The sequence below is a fragment of the Elephas maximus genome, chromosome 11, assembly GCF_024166365.1.
Source record: "Elephas maximus indicus isolate mEleMax1 chromosome 11, mEleMax1 primary haplotype, whole genome shotgun sequence".
NCBI classification, from domain to species: Eukaryota; Metazoa; Chordata; class Mammalia; order Proboscidea; family Elephantidae; genus Elephas; species Elephas maximus.
This window is the reverse complement of record NC_064829.1, coordinates 11,640,050-11,665,468: the sequence shown is the minus strand read 5'-3', so window position 1 is coordinate 11,665,468 and position 25,419 is coordinate 11,640,050. Positions and strand designations below refer to the sequence as shown.

Here is a 25,419-nt window from a genome sequence, read left to right as displayed (position 1 = left end):
TACATATATAGGTATGGTTGTAGATATTTCTACATATGTATTTATAAATGCTGCATTTATACTCCTATGCCAGTGCATATAAGAGGCAAAATTATGGAAACTACTTAGACATTGGGACTGAACTACTAGATATGCAGGCTAAGGATCATAGTCTCAGGGGACATCTAGGTCAATTGGCAAAACACTCTTCATGAAAATAATGTTCTACATCCTAGCATGGTGAGTAGCATCTGGGGTCTCAAAAGCTTGTGAGCAGCCATCTAAGAAGCAACTATTGGTCTCATCCAATCAGGAACAAAGGAGAACAAAGAAAATGGAAGTTACAGTGAAGGAATTAACCTGAAGGACTAATGGCCCATATGAACTATAGTCTCCTCCAACCTGAGACCAGGAGAACAAGATGGCACTGGGCTACCACTAACTGACCACTCTGACCTGGATCACAATAGAAGTTTCCAGGTAGAATATGTAAAAAATGTAGACCAAAATGCAAATGGAAAACAAAATAAAACGAAAAGATCAGGCTTACTGGTCTGAGAGAGACTGGAGGAACCCCTGACACTATGCTCTAAGACAACCTTCTGGCGTGAAACTGTAGACACTCCTGAAGGCCATCATTCAGCCAGATAATAGACAGGGCCATGTCAACAATAACATCCATGAAGGAAGCAGTCCTTGGGGCAGCTGACTATACAAGACCAAAGGGCAACACTTGCCCAAAACCAAAGCCGAGAAGACAAGGAGGGATAGGGAAACTGGACCAACGGAAACAGGAGCCCAGGGAGGAGATGGGGAGAGTGCTGACATATTGCACAGACTGCAACCAAGATCACGAAACAATTTGTGTAAGAATCACTGATTGGAAAATTAATATGCTATATAAACTTTGCCCTAAAGCACAATAAAATGTTAAAAAGTCTTACCGAAGCTGGGTGATGGATATGGCATTCATTTTGCTATTTTGTCAATTTTTCATAATAGAAAGGCGTATCATGAGAAACATATTTTGGGAGAAGATGTCACATTGGAAATGAAGGTGCACATGATCTTCCGTGCTTTGTTTTCAGCTGGCCTGTGGGAGCTGACCATCCCAAGCCAATCCCATCAAGCCTTGAGCTAAATGTGGTGGACTGTGTGTTGCTGCTACGCTGGAAGCTACCTCACAGGTATTTCAAATATCAGGATAGCCACCCATGGTGAACAGGCTTTAGCAAAGCTTCCAGACTAAGACAGAGTAGGAAGAAAGGCCTGGCAATCTACTTCCAAAAACTCGCCAATGATGCAGGACCCAGCAATGTTTTCTTTTTTTGCACATAAGGTTTCCATGAGTTGGAGTTGACTTGACAACAGGTATGTAATCCAACCTCATCAAATCATCCGTTTTATCTATCTCTCTGTCTGTGAGAACTTACTGTGAGACCTAAAAGTGATTGTGCTGATGTGAGTGGACATGTATGTAGAGAAATAAATATATCTTTGAATCAACTGAAAAATGGTGAAGGAAGTGCTATCACACTGGGCCTGGTGACAGAGCTATTCTCTATCGCAAACGGGAAAAAATGCATTTTTAAATCAAGTATCTTATTATTTTTCATATGCTCTAAGCACTCTGTCAGCTTGATCAACACATAAACACATTTTCAATATGATGAAAAATCTACTTTTAGAGTAAAAAAAGTGTAAAATTCCTTTTGTCTCTTTCAATAACCATTTCTATATTGAAAGTTCCATGCAAAGCCCTCATACTGCTAGGAGACATCTGTCAAACACCTGTCCTCAGCTTGCTCGGGCAGCTCGTTTAATGACCTTGTTGACCCGGCCTCCTCATTTCTGGACCTTATACTGAGCCAATCAATTTAATTTTGGGGGGGGGGGGCGGGGGGAAATGCCTGTGTAGAAATATTTTCAGTTAAGAGTGATATGATCTCAGTTTTTTTTTATTGTGGCTAATAATAAGGATGTTAATAATTGCAGAGCTATCAATATAAATATAAATTTCCCTGGATTAAAATCATAGAACTGAATATGGTATCTGAAGAGAATGAAGCTGGGGGAGAGTTAACTCTGTTTATAAACAGCTCTATTTCATGTAATTCTCCTAAGTACACAACTTACCTTTCATACTGCTTTATAGTTTAAAAGATTGTTCCACTTAATCTTCATTTCCACCCTGTGTGTAGGCAACTACTGAAAGCTCTATTTTACAAACAAATTGAGGCTCAGAGGGACAGAATCCTGAAGGTCACACAGCTACTGAAGTAGTGGCAGCAAGACTATTGATTTATAAAGCGCCATTCATTACTTTGAATAAAATCATCCATTAGTAGCTAAAAGCGGAAACATGTTAAATAGTGCTTACCTTTCAAAGCCGATCTGCCGAAATGTCTTTTCCCAGGTTGAGCCTATAAGAGAAAGAAGAAACACAATTAGTGCACATCAAGAATTCAGATAATTTCATGTGTCTTTGTGCACCCGTGCCAGATACTTGGTTTTACCTTTAAGTGGGATTACTTGTTCTTCCCTTAAAGGCATCGTCCCACCTGCTGCCCCCAATGGCCTTTCTAGAGAACAGTCCACAGAGGACGTGAGTGGGCACCTCCTGCAATGCGGCAAAGCACTCTGCTCCACCCACGCTGGGCTCTGTGAAGGGGCAGGCCGCTAAATTCTGAGTGTGTCCTGCTGAGAATAAGACGAGTGAAACTCTCCTGTCAAAATAATGAACTAACACATTCTAAGTTACACACTCTCTAAAATTCAACTTTCAATTTTGTGTAACATAGTTAAGGGTAGAAGACACTTGGAAGTTTCAACTCGTTAGATACAACGTCTTTATTTCACGGAGGTTGAAGCGCAGAAACAACATTTCCTTTATTTTTTTAAGGTAAACATTTTTAATCAGAAGTCTCCTGAATACCAAAAGGCTATATTTCAAGTGACATGATTTGAAGAGTAGTGTATCGAAATCCACAAATGAAGAACAGCCTGGTATAAAGAATATTTTCCACAGGTTTTCATTATTGACATGTAATGATTTCCAAGTACTTGATATAAGGAAAAGTCGTAATTTTTATCCAACAGCATTTTAATAAAAACTCTGTATTTATAAAAGTTAAGGGTTTATGCTGTGGAGTCCCAGGGTGGTGCACATGGTTAAGCACCCAACTACTAGCCAAGAGGCTGGTGGTTCAAAGCCACCCAGAGGCTCCTCGGAAGACAGGCCCGGTAGTCTGCTTCCAAAAGGTCACTGCCTTGAAAAGTGTATGGAGAGCAGTTCTACTCTGCACACACGGGGTCGCCATGAGTTGGAACCAACTCAACAGCAGCTAACGGTAATAACGACAGTAAGGGTTTGTGCTGGCCCAAGTTTTACATTTTCCTGATGTGCAGTCAGTGGCAAAAATATTTTTATTTAAAAAAAATTATTTCAGCAATTATCACAAAATACCCCCAGCCCTAAATTCATAAGTTGTGTTTCATTCACTGCTTGATGATCACAGTAGATACTTTATGTAAATTTAAATTCTGGGTTTCCAGAAGCAGCTAAAAAGCTACCCTGCTTCTTTTCCTAAAGTCACAATAAACTGGGATGGTCCTTGTGCTTCTTTCTTGAGAACTCTGCCTAGAATGTATTCAGTGTCTCCTAGACATGAGCCAGACTTCTTGGAGAGGCAGGAATCTGCACAGGGATAGGCGGCCCAGGGAAGTCTCCCTGGCCATCTCTGGGAACTAGCTTTTTGGGTATGATTAATGTACACACGCACACAAATTCAAGGCAGATTCATGCTCTTCTCATTGGGTGAAGTTGCTCTTATCCCGTGCAATTCCAGTATGCTCTGCTGAGCAGGAAAAAAATATCTGGGATTTTAGCTAACCAGCCCAGGAATTTTTTTTTCTGGGCCCATGAAAGGTGGCCTCATATGAATGTCATTTGTCCTGTGATCACACAAAAGAGTTAAGAATCCCCAAGTCAGGAATTCTTTGAATCCCTGAAATCTTTGCAATTAGGCCACATTCGGACTGAAGCCCTTGGTGTTCAAGGACAGTTGGCAGCTGGTGGCCTGAAGTAAGGAATGGGACAAGTGAGAGTCCCCTGCTAAAGGCAGAGCCAGATGGCCTGAGTACAGACCAAGTGGGAAGGGTCCAGAATTTTAAACTCAGGGGAGGATGAAGGAGGGATTAGCAGTAAGGGAGTTAAGATGCTACTCTTCTTGACTTCTCTTGTTTCCAATGAGAAACAAAGCACCTTTAATTTCCATTTCCATTCTGTTTCCCAGATCATCTCAGTACATTCCTAAATTTTTAAGAAAAAAACTTTTAAAATAATTTATTATCAAACAAAAAGAAAAAACAAATGATTCTGTTATGCTGCATTATCAGGCTTCTCAATGACATAGCTTCAAGTAAGAAAGACTCCATTTTCTTATTTCCGAGAAACATAAACTCTTATACAAACAGGCAGGACCAGTTAAAAGTTCTGGGTGCAAGACTTCCAGCACTCCTCAGAAGAAGCATTATCAAGCAACTCAACTAAATATGACAGAGATGGTAGGACATGATTTCCTCATATTCAAGAGAAACCAACTTCCTTAATAATCTGAACATCTTGCATACCATAGACATTCATCATTGTTCATTGCTGAGGCTAAATAACCATCTTAACATGCTAGGTATGGCACTGAATATGTAAAATATGGTTTCGCCCTCAAACACCAGATGCCCTAGAGGTTTGGGGTTTTATGCCTTTTGTGAGCACTTAGCCACGATGAAACAAGAAACGAACAATAAATGGAACAGACATACCCAGATTCTTTGGCACCAAAAATATTTTTAGCAGCCCATTATTCAGTTGCTGGGGAATTCTTTAAAAGCCATTAACCATGTTTTACATGGTAAGGTAATATTATTCTCCCTTGCCAAAGCAGTCCGACACAGTGAAAAGCAGGGAAAACAAAAGTAGTTGGCAGATATCCTTGAGGCAACACTTTTCAAGTGAGATTTATGATATAGAGAAGTCTGAGACATGTCACGCTCTTCAGGAAAACAGTGAACAACAGCAACACAACAAAAAGAAAACATATAGCAGAGAGAAATGGATACGATTAATGAGAGGGGTCTTTCCTTCCCAGTCTTAGATGAAGTAGACATAATGAAGTGTGATTCTTCAGTTTTAACAGTTGAACTTTATGGCACCCATAGCCAAAGCACAGAACTGAAACTCAGAGTGAGCGTCAGAGGCCAGAGGCTGGGCACACAGTCAACAATGAACCCGACATGTGTCCAAGGTGGCGTAGCACCTTCAAAATCCTTCAGTGCCAATGCCCCCGTGACTCCAGAGGGAACTTCTGTGCTTAGGTGTGTGACATGTTCTCCCTGAATCAATAAATCCCTCCTTTACAAAATGAACACAGCTCTGTCTCTCCATTCTCATTGTCTCCCTCCTTCATTCCTGTGCCCTGTTACGTACCTACCATCCTCTGCCAGTTCTACTTCCCCCTCTTCTTTTGATAACAGTGACTTCCTTTCCTTGGGAACTATTTTCCCCAGACCAATCCTGTGCTCCTGGTGGAGCTACCATCATACTAGCCCTCTTTTTCTGGCCACAGTATATTAGGTATGGGCACATAATCGACTATATCAGGCCAAAATGGAACATTTCCCCAGGCTGCGCGGTGGCTAGTTCCTGTGCTGGTTAGATTGGCCTAACTGGTCAGAAGCTCTAGCTCCTCGCTTGTCAGACAACTGGGATAATAAGAGCCCAGCTCTGATAATGGCTATGTTCCCTGCCACGTGGAGAAAGCCTGTCTGTTGAGGAAGGAATGAATCAAATGTGCACAAGTAAGCAAGGATAAGAGGGATTCCAGATGGCATTCCCGATGGTTCTAGCTGAGCCTAATGCTCTCACCTTCCCTCTACGTCCCACTTACAGGAAAAATAACCTTTGTTGGTTACTCTAGGCTTACGTTGTGCCTCTGACACTTGTATTTCAAAGACACTAAATATGAACGAAGAGAGTAAGACTGTAACAATGCCTTAAGCAGCAAAATTTTACATGAGAGTGATTTTTAATCATATTTTAAATCAAGAGAGTAGACATTTTCCCCAATACTAAAAATAGTAAGAAAAGTAGCTTATACTTTCTAATCCCCTACACCAGGTACTAACTTCACACGTATTAGATAATTTAATTCTCCTCAAAACTGTATGAAGTCAGTTCTACTATTATATCTCTTTTTTTAGAAGAGAAAATGGAAGATTAGGGAGATTAAGGGCTCCCGAGCCGACACTCTCACCTTCTTTACTCCTTGATTTGTCATACGTTGGGGTCATGTTCTCTCTTCGCAGTCCTTTTCCTTTCCTTATTTTCCATACCACTTGTCTTCCTCCCTGATCTGGATATAATATGGAATTCAAAATGGATTTGCTATTCCACAAAGTTTCGTGTGTTTTACTGGTAGTCTGAGAAGTGTGTGGGTGCCTGCAGAAGTCATTCGCATCAAACTCTCTCCTGTTACCCTTCACCAGGACCTGCGGGTTTTCCCAGGTGACAGTCAGTATGGACGGACAGTACTAGTTCAAGCTCTAGAAATCCACACGGCTCATAGGCCATAAACCAATGGGTCCTCCGTAGCTGGTGGAACAACGGGCAGTGATTTTTTATTTCTTCTAATCTTTCTGCAGTAGTGGTTACAGCCACAGGGTTTTGTGATCTGAAACCAGAAATCTAGGTTTTCATCACAGCTCTGCTTCTAGTCATCTGTATTTCCTTAGACAAGTTAATCTTGGGCTTTTCTCTTTAGCTGGTATAACACTATGGGGTTTTCAACAGGTCCCTTTCAGGTTGTAATTTTACTTTTTCATAAATGCTATCATTGGAGAAGTAAAAATCTTGATCTTTATTTCGTAAATTTGTTACTCAATTTAAATCGTGTTTCCTCATTGCTTACTTTTATCAACCTTTCTTTCCATCAATTTCTTGATCAATTTCTAACATAAAAAAAAAAGTAACTTCATTTTTCCTGTGGGTTTCGTAATGTAGTAGACAACTGCTGGCCAAAGGAGGCCCATATTTTCATCTAATTGAACAAGTTTTCACCAAAGTGAACAGTTTTTCACCGGACATGTCTCAGCAGTTGAGAGCCATTTGAACATGGACCTATACCCCACCTCTGCTTTTTCAAATAATCAGCAAAAAAAGGACTAATAATCCATGGAAGTGGTGGACTTTTGCCAGCATACTCCTATAGAACTGGAAGTATTCCCATTTACTGTTGGTGCTACCAGGCAGCCGACATGTGACCTGGCACAGAAATTGGTGACGAAACACTCAAATGTCAGGAAATTACACCATTTAGAACTTTTCTGCCAAAAAATTCATTTATATTATTGTTAACTCTTGAAAGGGAAATATTTTAAGATCTGATTGAAGGAGTCACAATTTTACTGCATATTGAACACTGTACAGAATATGAAATTTTTAGAGGCAAACACTCTTCTTCTCAATCAACCAGAGGTGACATGTAGTTTTGCAAATACCAAGATGCTCTTGTGTTGAATTTTAGCTGAAATATAGTTAACCCCAGCGATGGCTGCTGTAACGGACGACACGTACCCCAGTGATGCATCCTGCCCAGCCAGAATTCACATGCGTTAACGGCCAGCAGAGCTGTCTTCAGAGACAGTGCTGGGCCTGGAACAGAGACTGCTTGGGAGCAGTGTCATACTCATACAGAGCCTCCAAAGTAAATTCAAGCTATAATTGCCATTATAAGTTGATTACATGCTCTCTCATATGTTTCGTGAATCAAGAGGGTAAAGAAAAAAAATCATGATTTTTAAACAGCCTGAAAAAAATTTCGGGGAAAAGTGAGGTTAATATCGGGGGACAAAGTCCTGATCTCATTTTGAGAACTTCAATGGATGATAACCCATCAATGGATATTGTTAGACCCAATCACACTTTTTTACATCATAGAAATTGAATTGAGTATACTCTAACATTAAGGCAAGAAGAAGAACTGGGCACATGTTTGAATACTGTGGGTTTGACACCTGTTTGGAAATAACTTATTGGGAATGATTTTAACCCAGGATATTTTTTTTTCAAAGTAGATCTGAACTGTTTACTTCCCAGGGTTGGGAAGGGCAGGTGCCTCCAGTTTTTCTCCTTTGGTTGCCCTCTACCACACCCCTTTCCACCTCTACTTGGTTCCAGACATTTTCTGAAATAAAAATTCTACCGTTATTCAAAAATAAAAAAACAAACAAAACTTTTAACAAAACTGTTAAATGATTGTCAAATACACTTCCAGTGAATTTATCTTCTATTTTATGAGAAACCCAGTATAAGCCATTAATATTGTCCAATATTAGTCACTGATACCTGTTAACAGTTTTGTTAAAACATACTTTGCTTAAAACAAAAACAAATGTCACACGCAGAGAAATTACAATTACAACGCAAACCATCTTATGTCTATATTTTCTATTAGCTGGTGAATCTGTTATTAAAACCTTGAAGTAAAAAATCAATTTAAGATTTTTTTTCTATTTTGATCCATAAGAAATAGTAACAGCACATTTGTTGCACATTAATGGGTGTGTGGCTTTCCCGACTTTAAACCATGCAGTATCTCCTTGTTCTATTCAAACAACTGCCTCTTGGTCTATGTACAGGTCCCACATGAGCACAATTAAGTGTTCTGGAATTCCCATTGTTCAAAATATTATCCATAATTTGTTATGATCCACACAATCAAATGCCTTTGCATAGTAATTTCACCATTTTGCTGAGTAATTTCAGCAGTTTGGGTTAAATGGTGAGATCTGCAAATTTTTCAAAGTCATAACACCTGGATGAGGTTTGCCATTAGTGGGTAAAAAGTAACTGTGAAATACAAAGAAAGAGTATTCTTTTTCATTCCTTAATCATTTGCATATAAATAATATATATTATCTTAAACAGCATTCTTACATCTAAACCAATTCCTGTGTTTTGTAATGTCCATTTTCCCCTGGTCTGGAAATTATTATCCAGGTGACACCCCTTTCCATATACAATAAACTGTCATTGAGTTACATACTTCTGTTTTTATCCCATTTATCTTTGTGAGTTCTTTTAATGTTGTTGCTGTTGATAGGTGTCATCGAGTTGGTTCCGACTCATAGTGACACTACGTACAACAGAATAAAACACTGTCCTATCCTGAGCCATCCTCACAATCATTGCTATATTTGAGCCCATTGTTCTAGCCACTGTGTCAATCCATCTCGTTGAGGGTCTTCCTCTTTTTCGATAACCTACTTTACCAAGCATGATGTCCTTTTCCCGGGACTTGTCCCTCTTGATAACATGTCCAAAGTATGTAAGACAAAGTCGCGCCATCCTTGCTTCCAAGGAGCACTCTGGCTATACTTCTTCCAAAATAGACTTGTTGATTCTTCTGGCAGTCCATGGTATATTCAATATTCTTTGCCAACACCATAATTCAAAGGCATCAATTCTTCTTCAGCCTTTCTTATTCATTGTCCAGCATTCACATGCATATGAGGCAGTTAAAAATACCATGACTTAGGTCACGTACATTTTAGTCCTGTAAGTGACATCTGTGCTTCTTTAGAGAGCACTTTTGCAGCAGATTTGCCCAATGCAATATGTTGCTTGATTTCTTGATTGCCGCTCCCATGGGCCTTAATTGTGAACCCAAGTAAAATGAAATCTTGATGACTTCAGTGTTTTCTCCATTTATCATGATGTTGCTTATTGGTCCAGTTGTGAGGATTTTTGTTTTCTTTATGTTGAAGTGTAATCCATACTGAAGGCTGTGGTCTTTGATCTTCATCAGTACGTGTTTCAAGTCCTCTTCACTTTCAGCAAGCAAGGTGTGTCATCTTCATATCGCAGGTGGTTAATGAGTCTTCCTTCAATTCTGTTGTGGTGTTCTCCATATAATCCAGCTTCTTGGATTATGTGCCCAGCATACAGATTGAATAGGTATGCTGGAAGGATAAAACCCTGACACACACCTTTCCTGACTTTAAACCATGCAGTGTCTTGGTCTATGCACAGGTTCCTCATGAGCACACTGAAGTGTTATGGAGTTTCCATCCTTTGAAATGTTATCCATAATTGGTTATGCTCCAACAGGAGAATGCCTTTGCATAGACAATAAAACACTAGTAAACACCTTTCTGGTATTCTCTGCTTTCAACCATAATCCTTCTGACATCAGCAAGGATATTCCTCATTCCACAGACTCTTTCGAATCCGACTTGAATTTCTGGCAGTTCCTTGTCAATGTACTGCTGCAACTGTTTTTGAATTACCTTCAGCAAAATTTTACTTGGGTGTGATACAGTATTCCATAATTTAACTTAGTCCTCATTAATTTATATATTTTTTCCTATATTTTTATTACGTGATAAACATCTTTTATATATACATCTTTGGGTATTTGTTCAATTGTTGCTTTAGGAAAATTTGTCAGAAATAGTATTACTGTATCATGATATATACATATGTAAAATTTTGATGAATACTATCAAAAGTTTTTCCCAAAAGGTCACTCAAACTACATTCGCTTGATTGAATTGAATTTTACGAATCATTTTTATATTTTACAAAGCATTTTATTTTAACTTGTATTTTCATGATTAATAATGAAATTAAATATATTCTTTTAGGTTTGTAAATTGTTTATTCATGCTCATTGCCCATTTTTCGATTAGGCATTTGTGTTTTATCCTATTGTTTGATGTGAACACTTTATATGCATTACAGTAATTACTATAATAACACAGGCCTCCTGTGTCTGCTTGCTGGCCACGCCCTCCTCCCCGTGGGGCACCCTCACAAGCACCATCATGCCAATCCTCTTCCACATGTTGCTATTAAAAAAAAAAAAATACCTTGAGGCGGGAGGTCGTGGCAGGCAAACAAATGCAGAACACATGTGTTATTTGTGTAAAAATATATTAATCCAAAATAAGGGAGCCCTGACTGCTCAATGGTTAAGTGTTTGGCTGCTAACTAACTGAAAGGTCAGCAGTTTGAACCCACTAGCTTCTCCACAGGAGAAAGATCTGGTGATCGGCTCCTGTAAACATTACAACCTAGAAAACCCTATGGGGCAGATCTACTCTGTCATATAGGGTTGCTATGAATTGAAATCAACTCAATGGCACACAACAATCCCACATATGGCATATATGCCACAAAAAGTTTCGCCCTTCAGATTCAAAATTTCAGTATTTGCTGACTAGAGCTGATTAATCTTTATTAATCAATTTATATCATTTTAGCTGTTCAGTTTTTCAACTTACATGTCTGTTGCCCTAATAGGTGGGGAAAAAACACCACATTTGTTTCTTTGATCCTTATGAATTCTTTAAAATATCCAAATATCTCAACTCCAGTAGCTCTTGAATGAGCATAATATATGTTCTATGCAATATTCTTAGTTGACTAGTCAGGCTGAAAACACCCTATTACCATTGTTTACTGTTTGTAACTACCACCCATCTGTCAGTTTGTCGTACTGTGGTGGCTTGTGTGTTGCTATGATGCTGGAAGCTATGCCACAAGTATATCAAATACCAGCAGGGTCACCATGGTGGACAGGTTTCAGTGGAGCTTCTAGACTAAGATGGACTAGGGAGAATGTCAAGAATGTCCTAGCAATCTACTTCCAGATATTAGCCAATAAAAACCCCTACGGATTACAAGTGAATACTGTCTGATATAGTGCTGGAAGATGAGCTCACTGGGTTGGAAGGCAACAATGAACTCAAGCACGCTGGTGATTGTGAGGATATTTCAGGACTGGGAAACATTTTATTCTGGTTACTTGGGGTCACTTATGAGTTGAAAGCCACTTGATGGCAACTTACCACCACCACTACAACTCTTTGTAAAGACTAGGGCAGGCAGGGCCAAGATGGCGGACTAGGTAGACGCTACCTCGGATCCCTCTTGCAACAAAGACTCGGAAAAACAAGTGAATCGATCACATACATAACAATCTACAAATCCTGAACAACAAACACAGATTTAGAGATGGAAAACGAACAAATACGGGGAAGCAGTGATTGTTTTCGGAGCCTGGAGTCAGCGTCCCAGTCAGGTAACCTTTGGCGCCCGATTTAGGGCAGGGCTCAGGGGAGCTGATGGTGCAAACAAGGGGCGCAGCCCTACCCCCCTGAACTCACCCCGGGAGGGGGCCCAGCCATCCGTGCGGGCGGCGTGGTGACGCAGCCACTGGGAGAAGTCCCCGGGAGGCAGTGACTGGTCTTGGAGCTGGGAGAGCAGCGTCCCAGCTGGGGAATCTTGCCACCGGGTTTTTGACTGGGAGCTGTCAAGGCACAAGCATGGAGAGCTGCTCCACTCCCCTGAACTAACCCCGGAAGGGGGCCCAGCCAGTCCGCGGGAGTGGCGGAACGACGCGGCGGGCGGGACAAGAAGTCCCTGGGAGGCAGCGACTGATTTTGGAGCCGGGAGGGCAGCGTCCCAGCCGGGGAATCTTGCGGCCGGGCATTTGACTGGGCGCTGTCAAGGCGCAAGCACGGAGAGCTGCTCCACTCCCCTGAACTAACCCCAGGAGGGGGCCCATCCAGTTTGCGGAGGCGGCGCGGCAACGCGGCTGGCAGGATGAGAAGTCCCCGGGAGGCAGCATCTGATTTTGGAGTCGGGAGTGCACTGTCCCAGCAGGGGAACCTTTGATGCTGGGCGTGGGACTGGCAGCGGAGGATCTGACTGCGGCTTCAGTGGGCCAGATCCCCGGGGGCAATCTCCACACAGCCAGCACACATAGGCGACACGCCCCTTGGGAATCTCAGAGAAAAGAATCATTCCAAGCAAGACAAGCAACTCTGGCTATATTCTGAGGTGCTACTCTCCTATCTTTCTGATCCCTCCCCCACCCTCCCCAGGCGGCTTCATTAACATTCGAATTTCCTGAGACAGAGGGAGAACGGCTCCGGCTCTGCGGCGGCTTTGCTTCCCCCCCACCTTTTTTTTTTTTTTTTCTTTTGGTCTTTTACTAACCCACTCTTCCGGCCTGAGAGAAGGAAACACAAAAAAACCCAGGGACCAAAAATCCACCCCTAACTGGAGTAAAAACACAGAACCAGCTACAGCCAAGCATATATGATCCAACTCTCAGACTTTCATCCTTACAGGGAACAAGGTGGCGGTTATAATCCAAAGGCAGTTCTGATAGGGATCTGACTGCATTTTTTTTTGTGTGTGGATTTTCTGGAAAAACTAGTTTCCCAGTAATGGCTTGGAGACAGCAGTCCATATCAAACCACATAGAGAAGCAGACCATGACAGCTTCTACAACCCCCCAAACAAAAAATCAAAATCTTTCCCAAATGAAGATACAATTCTGGAATTATCAGATACAGAATATAAAAATCTAATTTACAGAATGCTTCAAGACATCAGAAACGAAATAAGGCAAACTGCAGAAAAAGCCAAGGAACACACTGATAAAACAGTTGAAGAACTCAAAAAGATTATTCAAGAACTTAGTGGAAAAATTAATAAGTTGCAAGAATCCATAGAGAGACAGCATGTAGAAATTCAAAAGGTTAACAATAAAATTACAGAGTTAGACAATGCAATAGGAAGTCAGAGGAGCAGACTCGAGCAATTAGAATGCAGACTGGGACATCTGGAGGACCAGGGAATTAACACCAACATAGCTGAAAAAAAATCAGATAAAAGAATTTAAAAAAATGAAGAAACCCTAAGAATCATGTGGGACTCTATCAAGAAGGATAACTTGCGTGTGATTGGAGTCCCAGAACAGGGAGGGAGGACAGAAAACACAGAGAAAATAGTTGAAGATCTCCTGACACAAAACTTCCCTGACATCATGAAAGACGAAAGGATATCTATCCAAGATGCTCATCGAACCCCATTTAAGATTGATCCAAAAAGAAAAACACCAAGACATATTATCATCAAACTGGCCAAAACCAAAGATGAACAGAAAATTTTAAAAGCAGCCAGGGAGAAAAGAAAGGTTTCCTTCAAGGGAGAATCAATAAGAATAAGTTCAGACTACTCAGCAGACACCATGCAGGCAAGAAGGGAATGGGACGACATATACACAGCACTGAAGGAGAAAAACTGCCAGCCAAGGATCATATATCCAGCAAAACTCTCTTTGAAATATGAAGGCGAAATTAAGATATTTACAGATAAACACAAGTTTAGAGAATTTGCAAAAACCAAATCAAAGCTACAAGAAATACTAAAGGATATTGTTTGGTCAGAAAACCAATAACATCAGATACCAGCACAACACAAGGTCACAAAACAGAACATCCTGATATCAACTCAAATAGGGAAATCACAAAAACAAATTAAGATAAATTAAAAAAAAATGCTCATAACAGGGAATCACTGAAGTCAATATGTAAAAGGTCACAATAATCAAAAAGAGGGACTAAATACAGGAGGCATAGAACTGCCATATGGAGAGTGATACAAGGCGATATAGAACAATACAAGTTAAGTTTTTACTTAGAAAAATAGGGGTAAATAATAAGGTAACAACAAAGAGGTATAACAACTCCATAACTCAAGATAAAAACCAAGAAAAACATAACGACTCAACAAACATAAAGTCAAACACTACGAAAATGAGGATCTCACAATTTACTAAGAAAAACGTCTCAGCACAAAAAAGTATGTGGAAAAATGAAATTGTCAACAACACACATAAAAAGGCATCAAAATGACAACACTAAACACTTATTTATCTATAATTACGCTGAATGTAAATGGACTAAATGCACCAATAAAGAGACAGAGAGTCTCGGACTGGATAAAGAAACACGATCCGTCTCTATGCTGCCTACAAGAGACACACCTTAGACTTAGACACACAAACAACCTAAAACTCAAAGGATGGAAAAAAATATATCGAGCAAACAACAAGCAAAAAAGAAGAGGACTAGCAATATTAATTTCTGACAAAATAGACTTCAGACTTAAATCCACCACAAAGGATAAAGAAGGACACTACATAATGATAAAAGGGACAATTGATCAGGAAGACATAACCATATTAAATATTTATGCACCCAATGACAGGGCTGCAAGATACATAAATCAAATTTTAACAGAACTGAAAAGTGAGATAGACACCTCCACAATTATAGTAGGAGACTTCAACACACCACTTTCGGAGAAGGACAGGACATCCAGTAAGAAGCTCAATAGAGACAGGGAAGACCTAATTACAACAATCAACCAACTTGACCTCATTGACTTATACAGAACTCTCCACCCAACACTGCAAAGTATACTTTTTTTTCTAGCGCACATGGAACATTCTCCAGAATAGACCACATATTAGGTCATAAAACAAACCTTTGCAGAGTCCAAAACATCGAAATATTACAAAGCATCTTCTCAGACCGCAAGGCCATAAAAGTGGAAATCAATAACAGAAAAACTAGGGAAAAGAAATCAAATACTTGGAAACTGAACAATACCCTCCTGAAAAAAGACTGGGTTATAGAAGACATCAAGGAGGGAATAAGGAAATTCATAGAATGCAACGAGAATGAAAATACTTCCTATCAAAACCTCTGGGACACAGCAAAAGCAGTGCTCAGAGGCCAATTTATATCGATAAATGCACACATACAAAAAGAAGAAAGAGCCCAAATCAGAGAACTGTCCCTACAACTTGAACAAATAGAAAGTGAGCAACAAAAGAATCCATCAGGCACCAGAAGAAAACAAATAATAAAAATTAGAGCTGAACTATTGAATCAGAGAACAGAAAAACAATTGAAAGAATTAACAAAGCCAAAAGCTGGTTCTTTGAAAAAATCAACAAAATTGATAAACCATTGGCTAGACTGACTAAAGAAATACAGGCGGAAACAAATAACCCAAATAAGAAACGAGAAGGACCACATCACAACAGAACCAACTGAAATTAAAAGAATCATATCAGATTATTATGAAAAATTGTACTCTAACAAATTTGCAAACCTAGAAGAAATGGATGAATTCCTGGAAAAACACTACCTACCTAAACTAACACATTCAGAAGTAGAACAACTAAATAGACCCATAACAAAAAAAGAGATTGAAACGGTAATCAAAACACTCCCAACAAAAAACAGCCCTGGCCCGGACAGCTTCACTGCAGAGTTCTACCAAACTTTCAGAGAAGAGCTAACACCACTACTACTAAAGGTATTTCAAAGCATAGAAAATGACGGAATACTACCCAACTCATTCTATGAAGCCACCATTTCCCTGATACCAAAACCAGGTAAAGACACTACAAAAAAAGAAAATTACAGGCCTATATCCCTCATGAACATAGATGCAAAAATCCTCAACAAAATTCTAGCCAATAGAATTCAACAACATATCAAAAAAATAATTCACCACGATCAAGTGGGACTTATACCAGGTATGCAAGGCTGGTTTAATATCAGAAAAACCATTAATGTAATCCACCACATAAATAAAAAAAAAGACAAAAACCACATGATCTTATCAATTGATGCAGAAAAGGCATTTGACAAAGTCCAAAACCCATTTATGATAAAAACTCTCACCAAAACAGGAATTGAAAGAAAATTCCTCAACATAATAAAGGGCATCTACGCAAAGCCAACAGCCAACATCACTTTAAATGGAGAGAACCTGAAAGCATTTCCCTTGAGAACGGGAACCAGACAAGGATGCCCTTTATCACCGCTCTTATTCAACATCGTGCTAGAAGTCCTAGCCAGGGCAATTAGGCTAGACAAAGAAATAAAAGGCATCTGGATTGGCAAGGAGGAAGTAAAATTATCTCTATTTGCAGATGACATGATCTTATACACAGAAAACCCTAAGGAATCCTCCAGAAAACTACTGAAACTAATAGAAGAGTTTGGCAGAGTCTCAGGTTATAAAATAAACATACAAAAATCACTTGGATTCCTCTACATCAACAAAAAGAACATTGAAGAGGAAATAACCAAATCAATACCATTCACAGTAGCCCCCAGGAAGATAAAATACTTAGGAATAAATCTTACCAAGGATGTAAAAGACCTATACAAAGAAAACTACAAAGCTCTACTACAAGAAATTCAAAAGGACTTACTTAAGTGGAAAAACATACCTTGTTCATGGATAGGAAGACTTAACATAGTAAAAATGTCTATTCTACCAAAAGCCATCTATACATACAATGCACTTCCTATCCAAATTCCAATGTCATTTTTTAATGTGATGGAGAAACAAATCACCAACTTCATATGGAAGGGAAAGAAGCCTCGGATAAGCAAAGCATTACTGAAAAAGAAGAAGAAAGTGGGAGGCCTCACTCTACCTGATTTTAGAACCTATTATACAGCCACAGTAGTCAAAACAGCCTGGTACTAGTACAACAACAGGCACATAGACCAATGGAACAGAATTGAGAACCCAGATATAAATCCATCCACATATGAGCAGCTGATATTTGACAAAGGCCCAGTGTCAGTTAATTGGGGAAAAGATAGTCTTTTTAACAAATGGTGCTGGCATAACTGGATATCAATTTGCAAAAAAATGAAACAGGACCCGTACCTCACACCATGCACAAAAACTAACTCCAAGTGGATCAAAGACCTAAACATAAAGACTAAAACGATAAAGATCATGGAAGAAAAAATAGAGACAACCCTAGGAGCCCTAATACAAGGCATAAACAGAATACAAAACATTACCAAAAATGACAAAGAGAAACCCGATAACTGGGAGCTCCTAAAAATCAAACACCTATGCTCATCTAAAGACTTCACCAAAAGAGTAAAAAGACCACCTACAGATTGGGAAAGAATTTTCAGCTATGACATCTCCGACCAGTGCCTGATCTCTAAAATCTACATGATTCTGTCAAAACTCAACCACAAAAAGATAAACAACCCAATCAAGAAGTGGGCAAAGGATATGAACACACACTTCACTAAAGAAGATATTCAGGCAGCTAACAGATACGTGAGAAAATGCTCTCGATCATTAGCCATTAGAGAAATGCAGATTAAAACTACGATGAGATTCCATCTCACTCCAACAAGGCTGGCATTAATCCAAAAAACACAAAATAATAAATGTTGGAGAGGCTGTGGAGAGATTGGAACTCTCAAACACTGCTGGTGGGAATGTAAAATGGTACAACCACTTTGGAAATCTATCTGGCGTTATCTTAAACAGTTAGAAATAGAACTACCATCATACAACCCAGAAATCCCACTCCCCGGAATATACCCTAGAGAAACAAGAGCCTTCACACAAACAGATATATGCACACCCATGTTTATTGCAGCTCTGTTTACAATAGCAAAAAGCTGGAAGCAACCAAGGTGTCCATCTACGGATGAATGGTTAAATAAATTGTGGTATATTCACACAATGGAATACTACGCATCGATAAAGAACAGCGACGAATCTGTGAAACATTTCATAACATGGAGGAACCTGGAAGGCATTATGCTGAGCGAAATCAGTCAGAGGCAAAAGGACAAATATTGTATAAGACCACTATTATAAGATCTTGAGAAATAGTATAAACTGAGAAGAACACATACTTTTGTGGTTACGAGGCGGGGAGGGAGGGAGAGGGTTTTTTTTACTGATTAATTAGCTTTAAAGAACTGCTTTAGGTGAAGGGAAGGACAACACTCAATACATGGAAGCAGCTCAACTGGACTGGACTGGACCAAAAGCAAAGAAGCTTCGGGGATAAACTGAATACTTCAAAGGTCAGCGGAGCAAGGGCGGGGGTTCGGGAACCATGGTTTAAGGGGACTTCTAAATCAATTGGCAAAATAATTCTATTATGAAAACACTCTGCATCCCACTTTGAAATGTGGTCTTAAAAGCTAACAAGCAGCCATCTAAGATGCATCAACTGGTCTCAACCCACCTGGAGCAAAGGAGAATGAAGAACACCAAGGTCACACGACAACTAAGAGCCCAAGAGACAGAGAGGGCCACATGAACCAGAGACCTACATTATCCTGAGAACAGAAGAACTAGTTGGTGCCCGGCCACAATCGATGACTGCCCTGACAGGGAGCACAACAGAGAACCCCTGAGGGAGCAGGAGATCAGTGGGATGCAGACCCCAAATTCTCATAAAAAGACCATACTTAATGGTCTGGATGTGACTAGAGGAATCCTGGCGATCATGGTCCCCAAACCTTCTGTTGGCACAGGACGGGAAGCATCCCCGAAGACAATTTATCAGACATGAAAGGGACTGGACAGTGGGTGGGAGAGAGATGCTGAAGAAGAGTGAGCTAATTATATTAGGTGGACACTTGAGACTGTGTTGGCATCTCCTGTCTGGAGGGGGGATGGGAGGATAGAGAGAGTTGGAGGCTGCCAAAGTTTTCACGAAAGGAGAGACTGAAAGGGCTGACTCATTAGGGGGAGAGCAAGTGGGAGTAAGGAGTAAGATGTATATTAACTTATATGTGACAGACTGACTTGATTTGTAAACGTTCACTTGAAGCTCAATAAATGTTAATAAAAAAAAAAGACTATGGCAAGTCTGTTCACAAATATTCGCACTTCGACTTTCTCATTTATGAATGGGGGATGCTGCTAACATCTTAAAAGATTAAAAAAAATTACTTTCAAATTACTCTAAAATGAAATGCAAATCCTAATTAATTCATTAGATAATGGATTTCTAAATCTAATTGTTGTTATAAACCACTGGTTCAATACTGGATCTGGCTGGCAGTCTGTGATGCTTCCTCTACGAATCTCCCACTAAACTAGCTATAACAACAACAAAAAAAACCAAACCCAGTGCCATCGAGTCGACTCTGACTCAGAACTGCCCCATAGAGTTTCCAAGGAGTGCCTGGTGGATTCAAACTGCCAACTCTTTGGTTAGCAGCCGTAGCATTTACGCACCTCGCCACCAGGGTTTCCAAAATAGAAACACTGTAAAGAGGAAAATCCACACATTGAGAGTATTTTCAGTAGTCTCAGAGGAACTCTCACTACTGGGTCAATTTGACTGAATTGTGAAACTCAAATTATAGTGTCCTATGCATATGCCAGAGCTCTGGTAGCGCAGTGGTCAAGAGCTATGGCTGCTCACCAAAAGGATGCCAGTTCAAATCCACCAGCCACTCCTTGGAAACCCTATGGGGCAGTTCTACTCTGTCCTACGGGGTTGCTATGAGTTGGAATTGACCAGATGGCGATGGGTTTGCCTTTTTTTCTGGTATAGATATGCCTCCCATGGAAACTAAGCAAACAAGCTAGCCTTAAAGATGTTTAACGATGATAAAAGTATGTTTCATTCTTTTCCCACTATATTCCTTCTAGCTCAGAAAAACAAAGTCCATACGGAACAGAAACTGGATGTGAAGGCTTATTTTATATGACAACTTGGCTAGGTTATGGTGCCCACTTGTTTGATAAAACACTCTCAATTGGTCTCAAGTAAAGCAGATTACTCTCTATAATGTGGGGAGGCCTCAATCAGCTGAAGACCTTCATAGCAAAAAGGGGTTTCCCTAAGATGGGTTCTGCCTCTAGAGTATAAATACACATTTTGCTACATCACTCTTCCTCTTCACTCTTTTTTGGGTGGAGGGAATGGGGTACAACTTTACTGAATCGAAATTGCAGTACCATAAGCTACACATACCTGATTTTTTTGACAAATGTACATGCCCGTGAAACCATTACTGCAATTAAGACAATGAATATGTCCATCACTACCAAAAGGTTCTTCTGTAACACGTCCCTCCCTCTACTCCCATTCCCGGGCCTATTAATTTCCTCGGGCTGCAGTAGCAGAAGGTGGGTGCTTAAAACAACAGAACTTTACTGTCTCAGAGTTCTGGAGGCTGGACGACTGAAATCTAGGTGTTGGCAGTGCTGATTCCTTCTGGGGGCTTTCAGGAAAAATATGTCCTCCTAGCTTCTGGTGAAGGCTCGTGACCCTTGTCATTTCTTGGCTTATAGATGTATCACTCTAATCTCTGCCTCTGTCTTCACATGGCCATCTTCCCTGTGTGTCTGTTTCCATGTCTGTTCTTATAAAGACCCCAGTCATATTGGGTTTGGGTCTTCACTCGTCTTATCTCCTGACCTGTGGATTTTGGGAAGCAAGCCTGCGGGAGTCTCTGGCCCGTCACCTGACCTACAGATTTTTTGGATTTGCCAGCTCCCCACAATTGTGTGAGCCAATTCCTTGAAGTAAATCTCTCTTTCTCTCTCTCTCTGTGATAGCTATGTCACTGGTTTGTTTCTATAGAGATCCCTACCCAAAACACTGGGAAACTTTGGCTTCTCTGCATAGATGCCTATTCTGAGAAAGCTAGACTTTCATTTCCACCACCACCATTACCATCATCCTACCTTCCCCTGGCCTCCTTGCCTTCAATATTTTTCTTTCCGCACTCAAACTGTCAGAAACAACTGGGCACAAAGGGTACGTGTGTGCGTGAGAGTATGTGAGAGAGTGTGTGTGTGTGCATGTGCGTGTCACTGTGTGTGTGTGTGTGTGTGTGTGTGTGTAGAGCATGCTGGACAGGAAGGGAGTCTACTCTCCATAACCTGATGGCCTTTGGGAGACATGGAACTCTCTGCAAAAAGCTATAGGTATAGATAGGAAACTATAATGAACGCCAGTGGCACCATACTTGTAATTAGCAGATGGCCAGGGAGTTGGGGTAATTCATGTTGGGCTCTCTCTTGACTCTAAGGGTGTGGAATGTCAGCAATGGGTACATGAAAAGACATCCTGGCTGACTGCATACTTGCATAAATGTAGCTATTACACAATTCATATATAAATTGCTTTTTTTTTCCATTTTTTTAATAATTATATGAAACACCAAAATTATGCCAAATAAAGCCATCTGTTTTATACAGTTTAGAAGATACTTAAGGATATTGCATGTTTTTCATTATAAAGAATAAATCTTTACTATGTGAGTTTGGAATGCTGGCTGCATCTGAATTGGCCCATGATATGCTCTGAAAGCTACTTTGAAAACAAACCTCTAATATCCATTTGTTTATTTGTTTTCCATCTCTTTCTCATAAAACTTGACTAGAGAAGAGATTTCCAGTAACTACAGTTTCAGCTGTTTGCATGCCAGATGGATAAGAGTTTTCTGCACAGCTTCATAAGCATTGCACACTTTGCCCAGAAAAGTGTTTAAACTCAAGACTTCAGATTTTTTAAATGAAATGCTTCTATAATTTATCAATCAGTTCTGTAGTTTACTTGAAATCCTAAGATGCTTCCATTAAATTCCATACTATTCATTCCTACATGAAGTTCATAGTATGGCTGCAGACAGAAATTTAATGAGATAAAAATCTACAGGAAAATGATTTATTAAGTAGCAAAATATTAGAAAATGCTTTGTTAAAACTGGCACTCTGCAATCCACCTCGGGTGGTGTTCAGCTTTGGGGCATGCAGGCAGGCCAGAGTTTCCACCCACCCAGGGAAAGGCCTGAGCCTTGGCAGGAGGCTTAGTGGGAGGGAGCACCTCCCTGTGGACCTGGCAGTCCTCTTCACTGGCCTCAAACATCTCCAGAAGTTAACATTCAGTTCATCTGGACTTGTTTTCTAGCCCTCAAGCACAAAGTTTTACATTCCAGCAAGCATCGGCAACTGCATATACTTGGAGTAAACTGCAGTGCTGATGCTAATTTTCCTCGATTTCAGGGCCTCAATTTTTTCTCAAAACCCAAGATGAAGTGCCTGCTATTTCTGAGCAGGGCAGAGGGCAATGACTCAGGTTTTATGGGGAAATATATCTGGCTTTGAATCCCTACTGCTTACCAGGGGTCAAACATCACATTGAGACACTCATTGTATGCCAGTTGATGTCTCCAAGTTTGTTGGGGTCATCTCTAGCCAAAGATAACAATACTTGCTTCTAATAAATACATGTATGCAAACCATCTTGTGCAGTGTCTGGCACAAAGTAGGTAACAGATAAATGGTAGCGGCTACTAACGTAAGGTTCTCTCTCACTAGTGTTTTAAATGAACGGTGCTGCAATGTATGTAATACTCTGGAGCCTAAGAATATTAATTGCACAAAAATACCATGGCTGAATTTCCCCTCTTTGTCTTCTTCAAAGCACAAATGCCCATGCCTACACCCATGTCCCCCAACACACAGAAAGGAATGCATTAGAATGCACAAAAATAAGCTTTAGTAACGCTTTTCTTTTAACTTTGGCCCATGTTTCAGTTAATCCACATTGTATTAAATAATTTTCCTTTTAGTGTGCATTTGCCAGATCTCTCCCAAAATCATTTTAGGGAAAAGGCATAAAATGTAAATTAAGGTCAAACTATAAAAAACTTCTCATTTCATTAAACTTAAGTTCATCAGCAAGAGTACCAAGCTTAAAAAGGTAGAATTGTGTTTATGACGTTGTCTCTTAAAAATACACACAAGCACATGATTTGAATGTTGGGGAATTCTGTCATTTCTGCAGAAGCCAAAGGAGAATAACTTACTGCCAGGTCCCAGGATGTACAGCAAGGACGTAAAATGGTCAAATACAAAATTGACCCACAAGGTGTCTTAAAAAACAAGCATATTTCTCCACATCCTCATCAACATTTTTTTTAAAACTCTTAGCCATCCCAGTGTGAGAGAAATGGTATCTCATCGTGGTTTGGATTTGCATCTCTCTGATGGCTAATGACATAGAAGACCTTTTAATGTGTTTGGTGAACATTTGAATGTCCTCTTTGGTGAAATGCCTATTCCATTCCTTTGCCCATTTTTGATTGGGTCATTTGTCTTTTTGCTGTTGCTGAAGTTGTATATACATTTTGGTTATTAGATCCTTATTGGATATATGGTTTCCGAGAATATTTTCCCCAGTCAGCAACTTGTCTTTTCACTTTTTTGGAGTCTGAACAAAAGTTTTTAATTTTTATGAGGTCCCATTTTTCTATTTTGTCTTTTTCTGCTTGTGCTTTTGTTATTATATTAAATAATCTATTCTTAAAAGCTAGGCTCGACAGCCCTGCCCCTGCATTTTCTTCTAAGGATTTTACGGTTTTAGTTTTCACATTTATATGGTTGCTATGAATCAGAATCAACTCGATGGCAATGGGTTTAGTTTTCACATTTAGGCTCTTAATTCATTTTGAATTTGTTTTTGTATATGGTGTGAGGCATGGATCCTATTTCACTTTTCTGCATGTGGAAATTCAATTATCCCAACATCATTTATTGAAGAGACTCTTCTTTCTCCATTGAATCGACTTAACACCCTTGTCAAAAATCAGTTACCATAGATGTGTGGGTTTATTTCTGGACTCTCAATTCTATTCCATTGGTCTATGTGTCTATTTCATACCAATACCAGGCTGTTTTGATTACTGTAGGTGTATGATATGTTTTAAAATCAGGAAGTATGGGTCTTGCTATTTGGTTCTTCTCCTTCAACATTGTTTTAGCTATTCGGAACCTCTTGCCATTTCATATAAAATTAAGAATTGGTTCTTCTATTTCTGTAAAGAAGGCTGTTGGACCTTTGACCAGGATTGCATTGAATCTATAGATCACATTGGGTAGTACTGTTATCCTAACAACATTAAGTCTTCTAATCTGTGAACACAAGCTCTCTTTCTAATTACTTAAGTCTTCTATAATCTATTATAAAACTATTTTATAGTTTTCATTGTATAAGGCCTTCATATCCCTGGTTAAATTTATTCCTAGGTGTTTTATTTTCTTAGATGCTATTGTAAATGGAATTAAAAAAAAAAAAAAAAAACCTGAAAACCCAAACCCATTGCTGTTGAGTCAATTCTGACTTATGGTGACCCTATACGACAGAGCAGAACTGCCCCATGTGGTTTTCAAGTAGCGGCTGGTGGATTCGAACTGCTGACCTTTTGGTGAGCTGCCAAACACTTAACTACTGTGCCACCAGGGCCCCATAAATGGAATAGTTTCCCTAATTCCCCTTTCAGATTTCTTACCGCTGGTGTATAGAAACCCAAATGATTTTTGTTTGTTCACTGTCAAAAATTGAATTGTGTCCCCCAAAACTATGTGCCAACTTGGTTAGGTCATGATTCCCAGTATTGTATGATTGTCTATCATTTTGTCATCTGATGTGATTTCCCTGTGTTGTAAATCCTATCACTATGATGTAATGAGATGGATTAAAAAAAATTTTTTTTTTTTATTAGTGGCAGTTATATTGATGAGATCTACAAGATTTGATAGTATCTTAAACCAGTCTCTTTAGAGATATAAAAGAGAGAAGTCAGCAGAGAGACAGGGGAACCTCATACCAAGAAGGCAGCTCTGGGAGCAGAGCGCATCCTTTGGACCTGAGGTTCCTGCACTGAGATGCTCCGAGACCACGGGAAAACAGACGACAAGGACCT

The 25,419-nt window shown here is 39.8% G+C and overlaps 1 protein-coding gene across 7 annotated transcripts in view; it reads right to left on the bottom strand.

Moving 5' to 3' along the window:
- The window catches only part of PIEZO2 (piezo type mechanosensitive ion channel component 2), a 664,674-nt gene that overhangs the window by 312,560 nt on the left and 326,695 nt on the right, over positions 1-25,419 (bottom strand). For all 7 annotated transcript variants that reach the window (XM_049901181.1, XM_049901175.1, XM_049901174.1 and 4 more), the window contains exon 4: positions 2,360-2,402. In XM_049901181.1, coding sequence (XP_049757138.1) covers positions 2,360-2,402 — 43 coding nt within the window. The remainder of the gene's footprint in view (positions 1-2,359; positions 2,403-25,419) is intronic.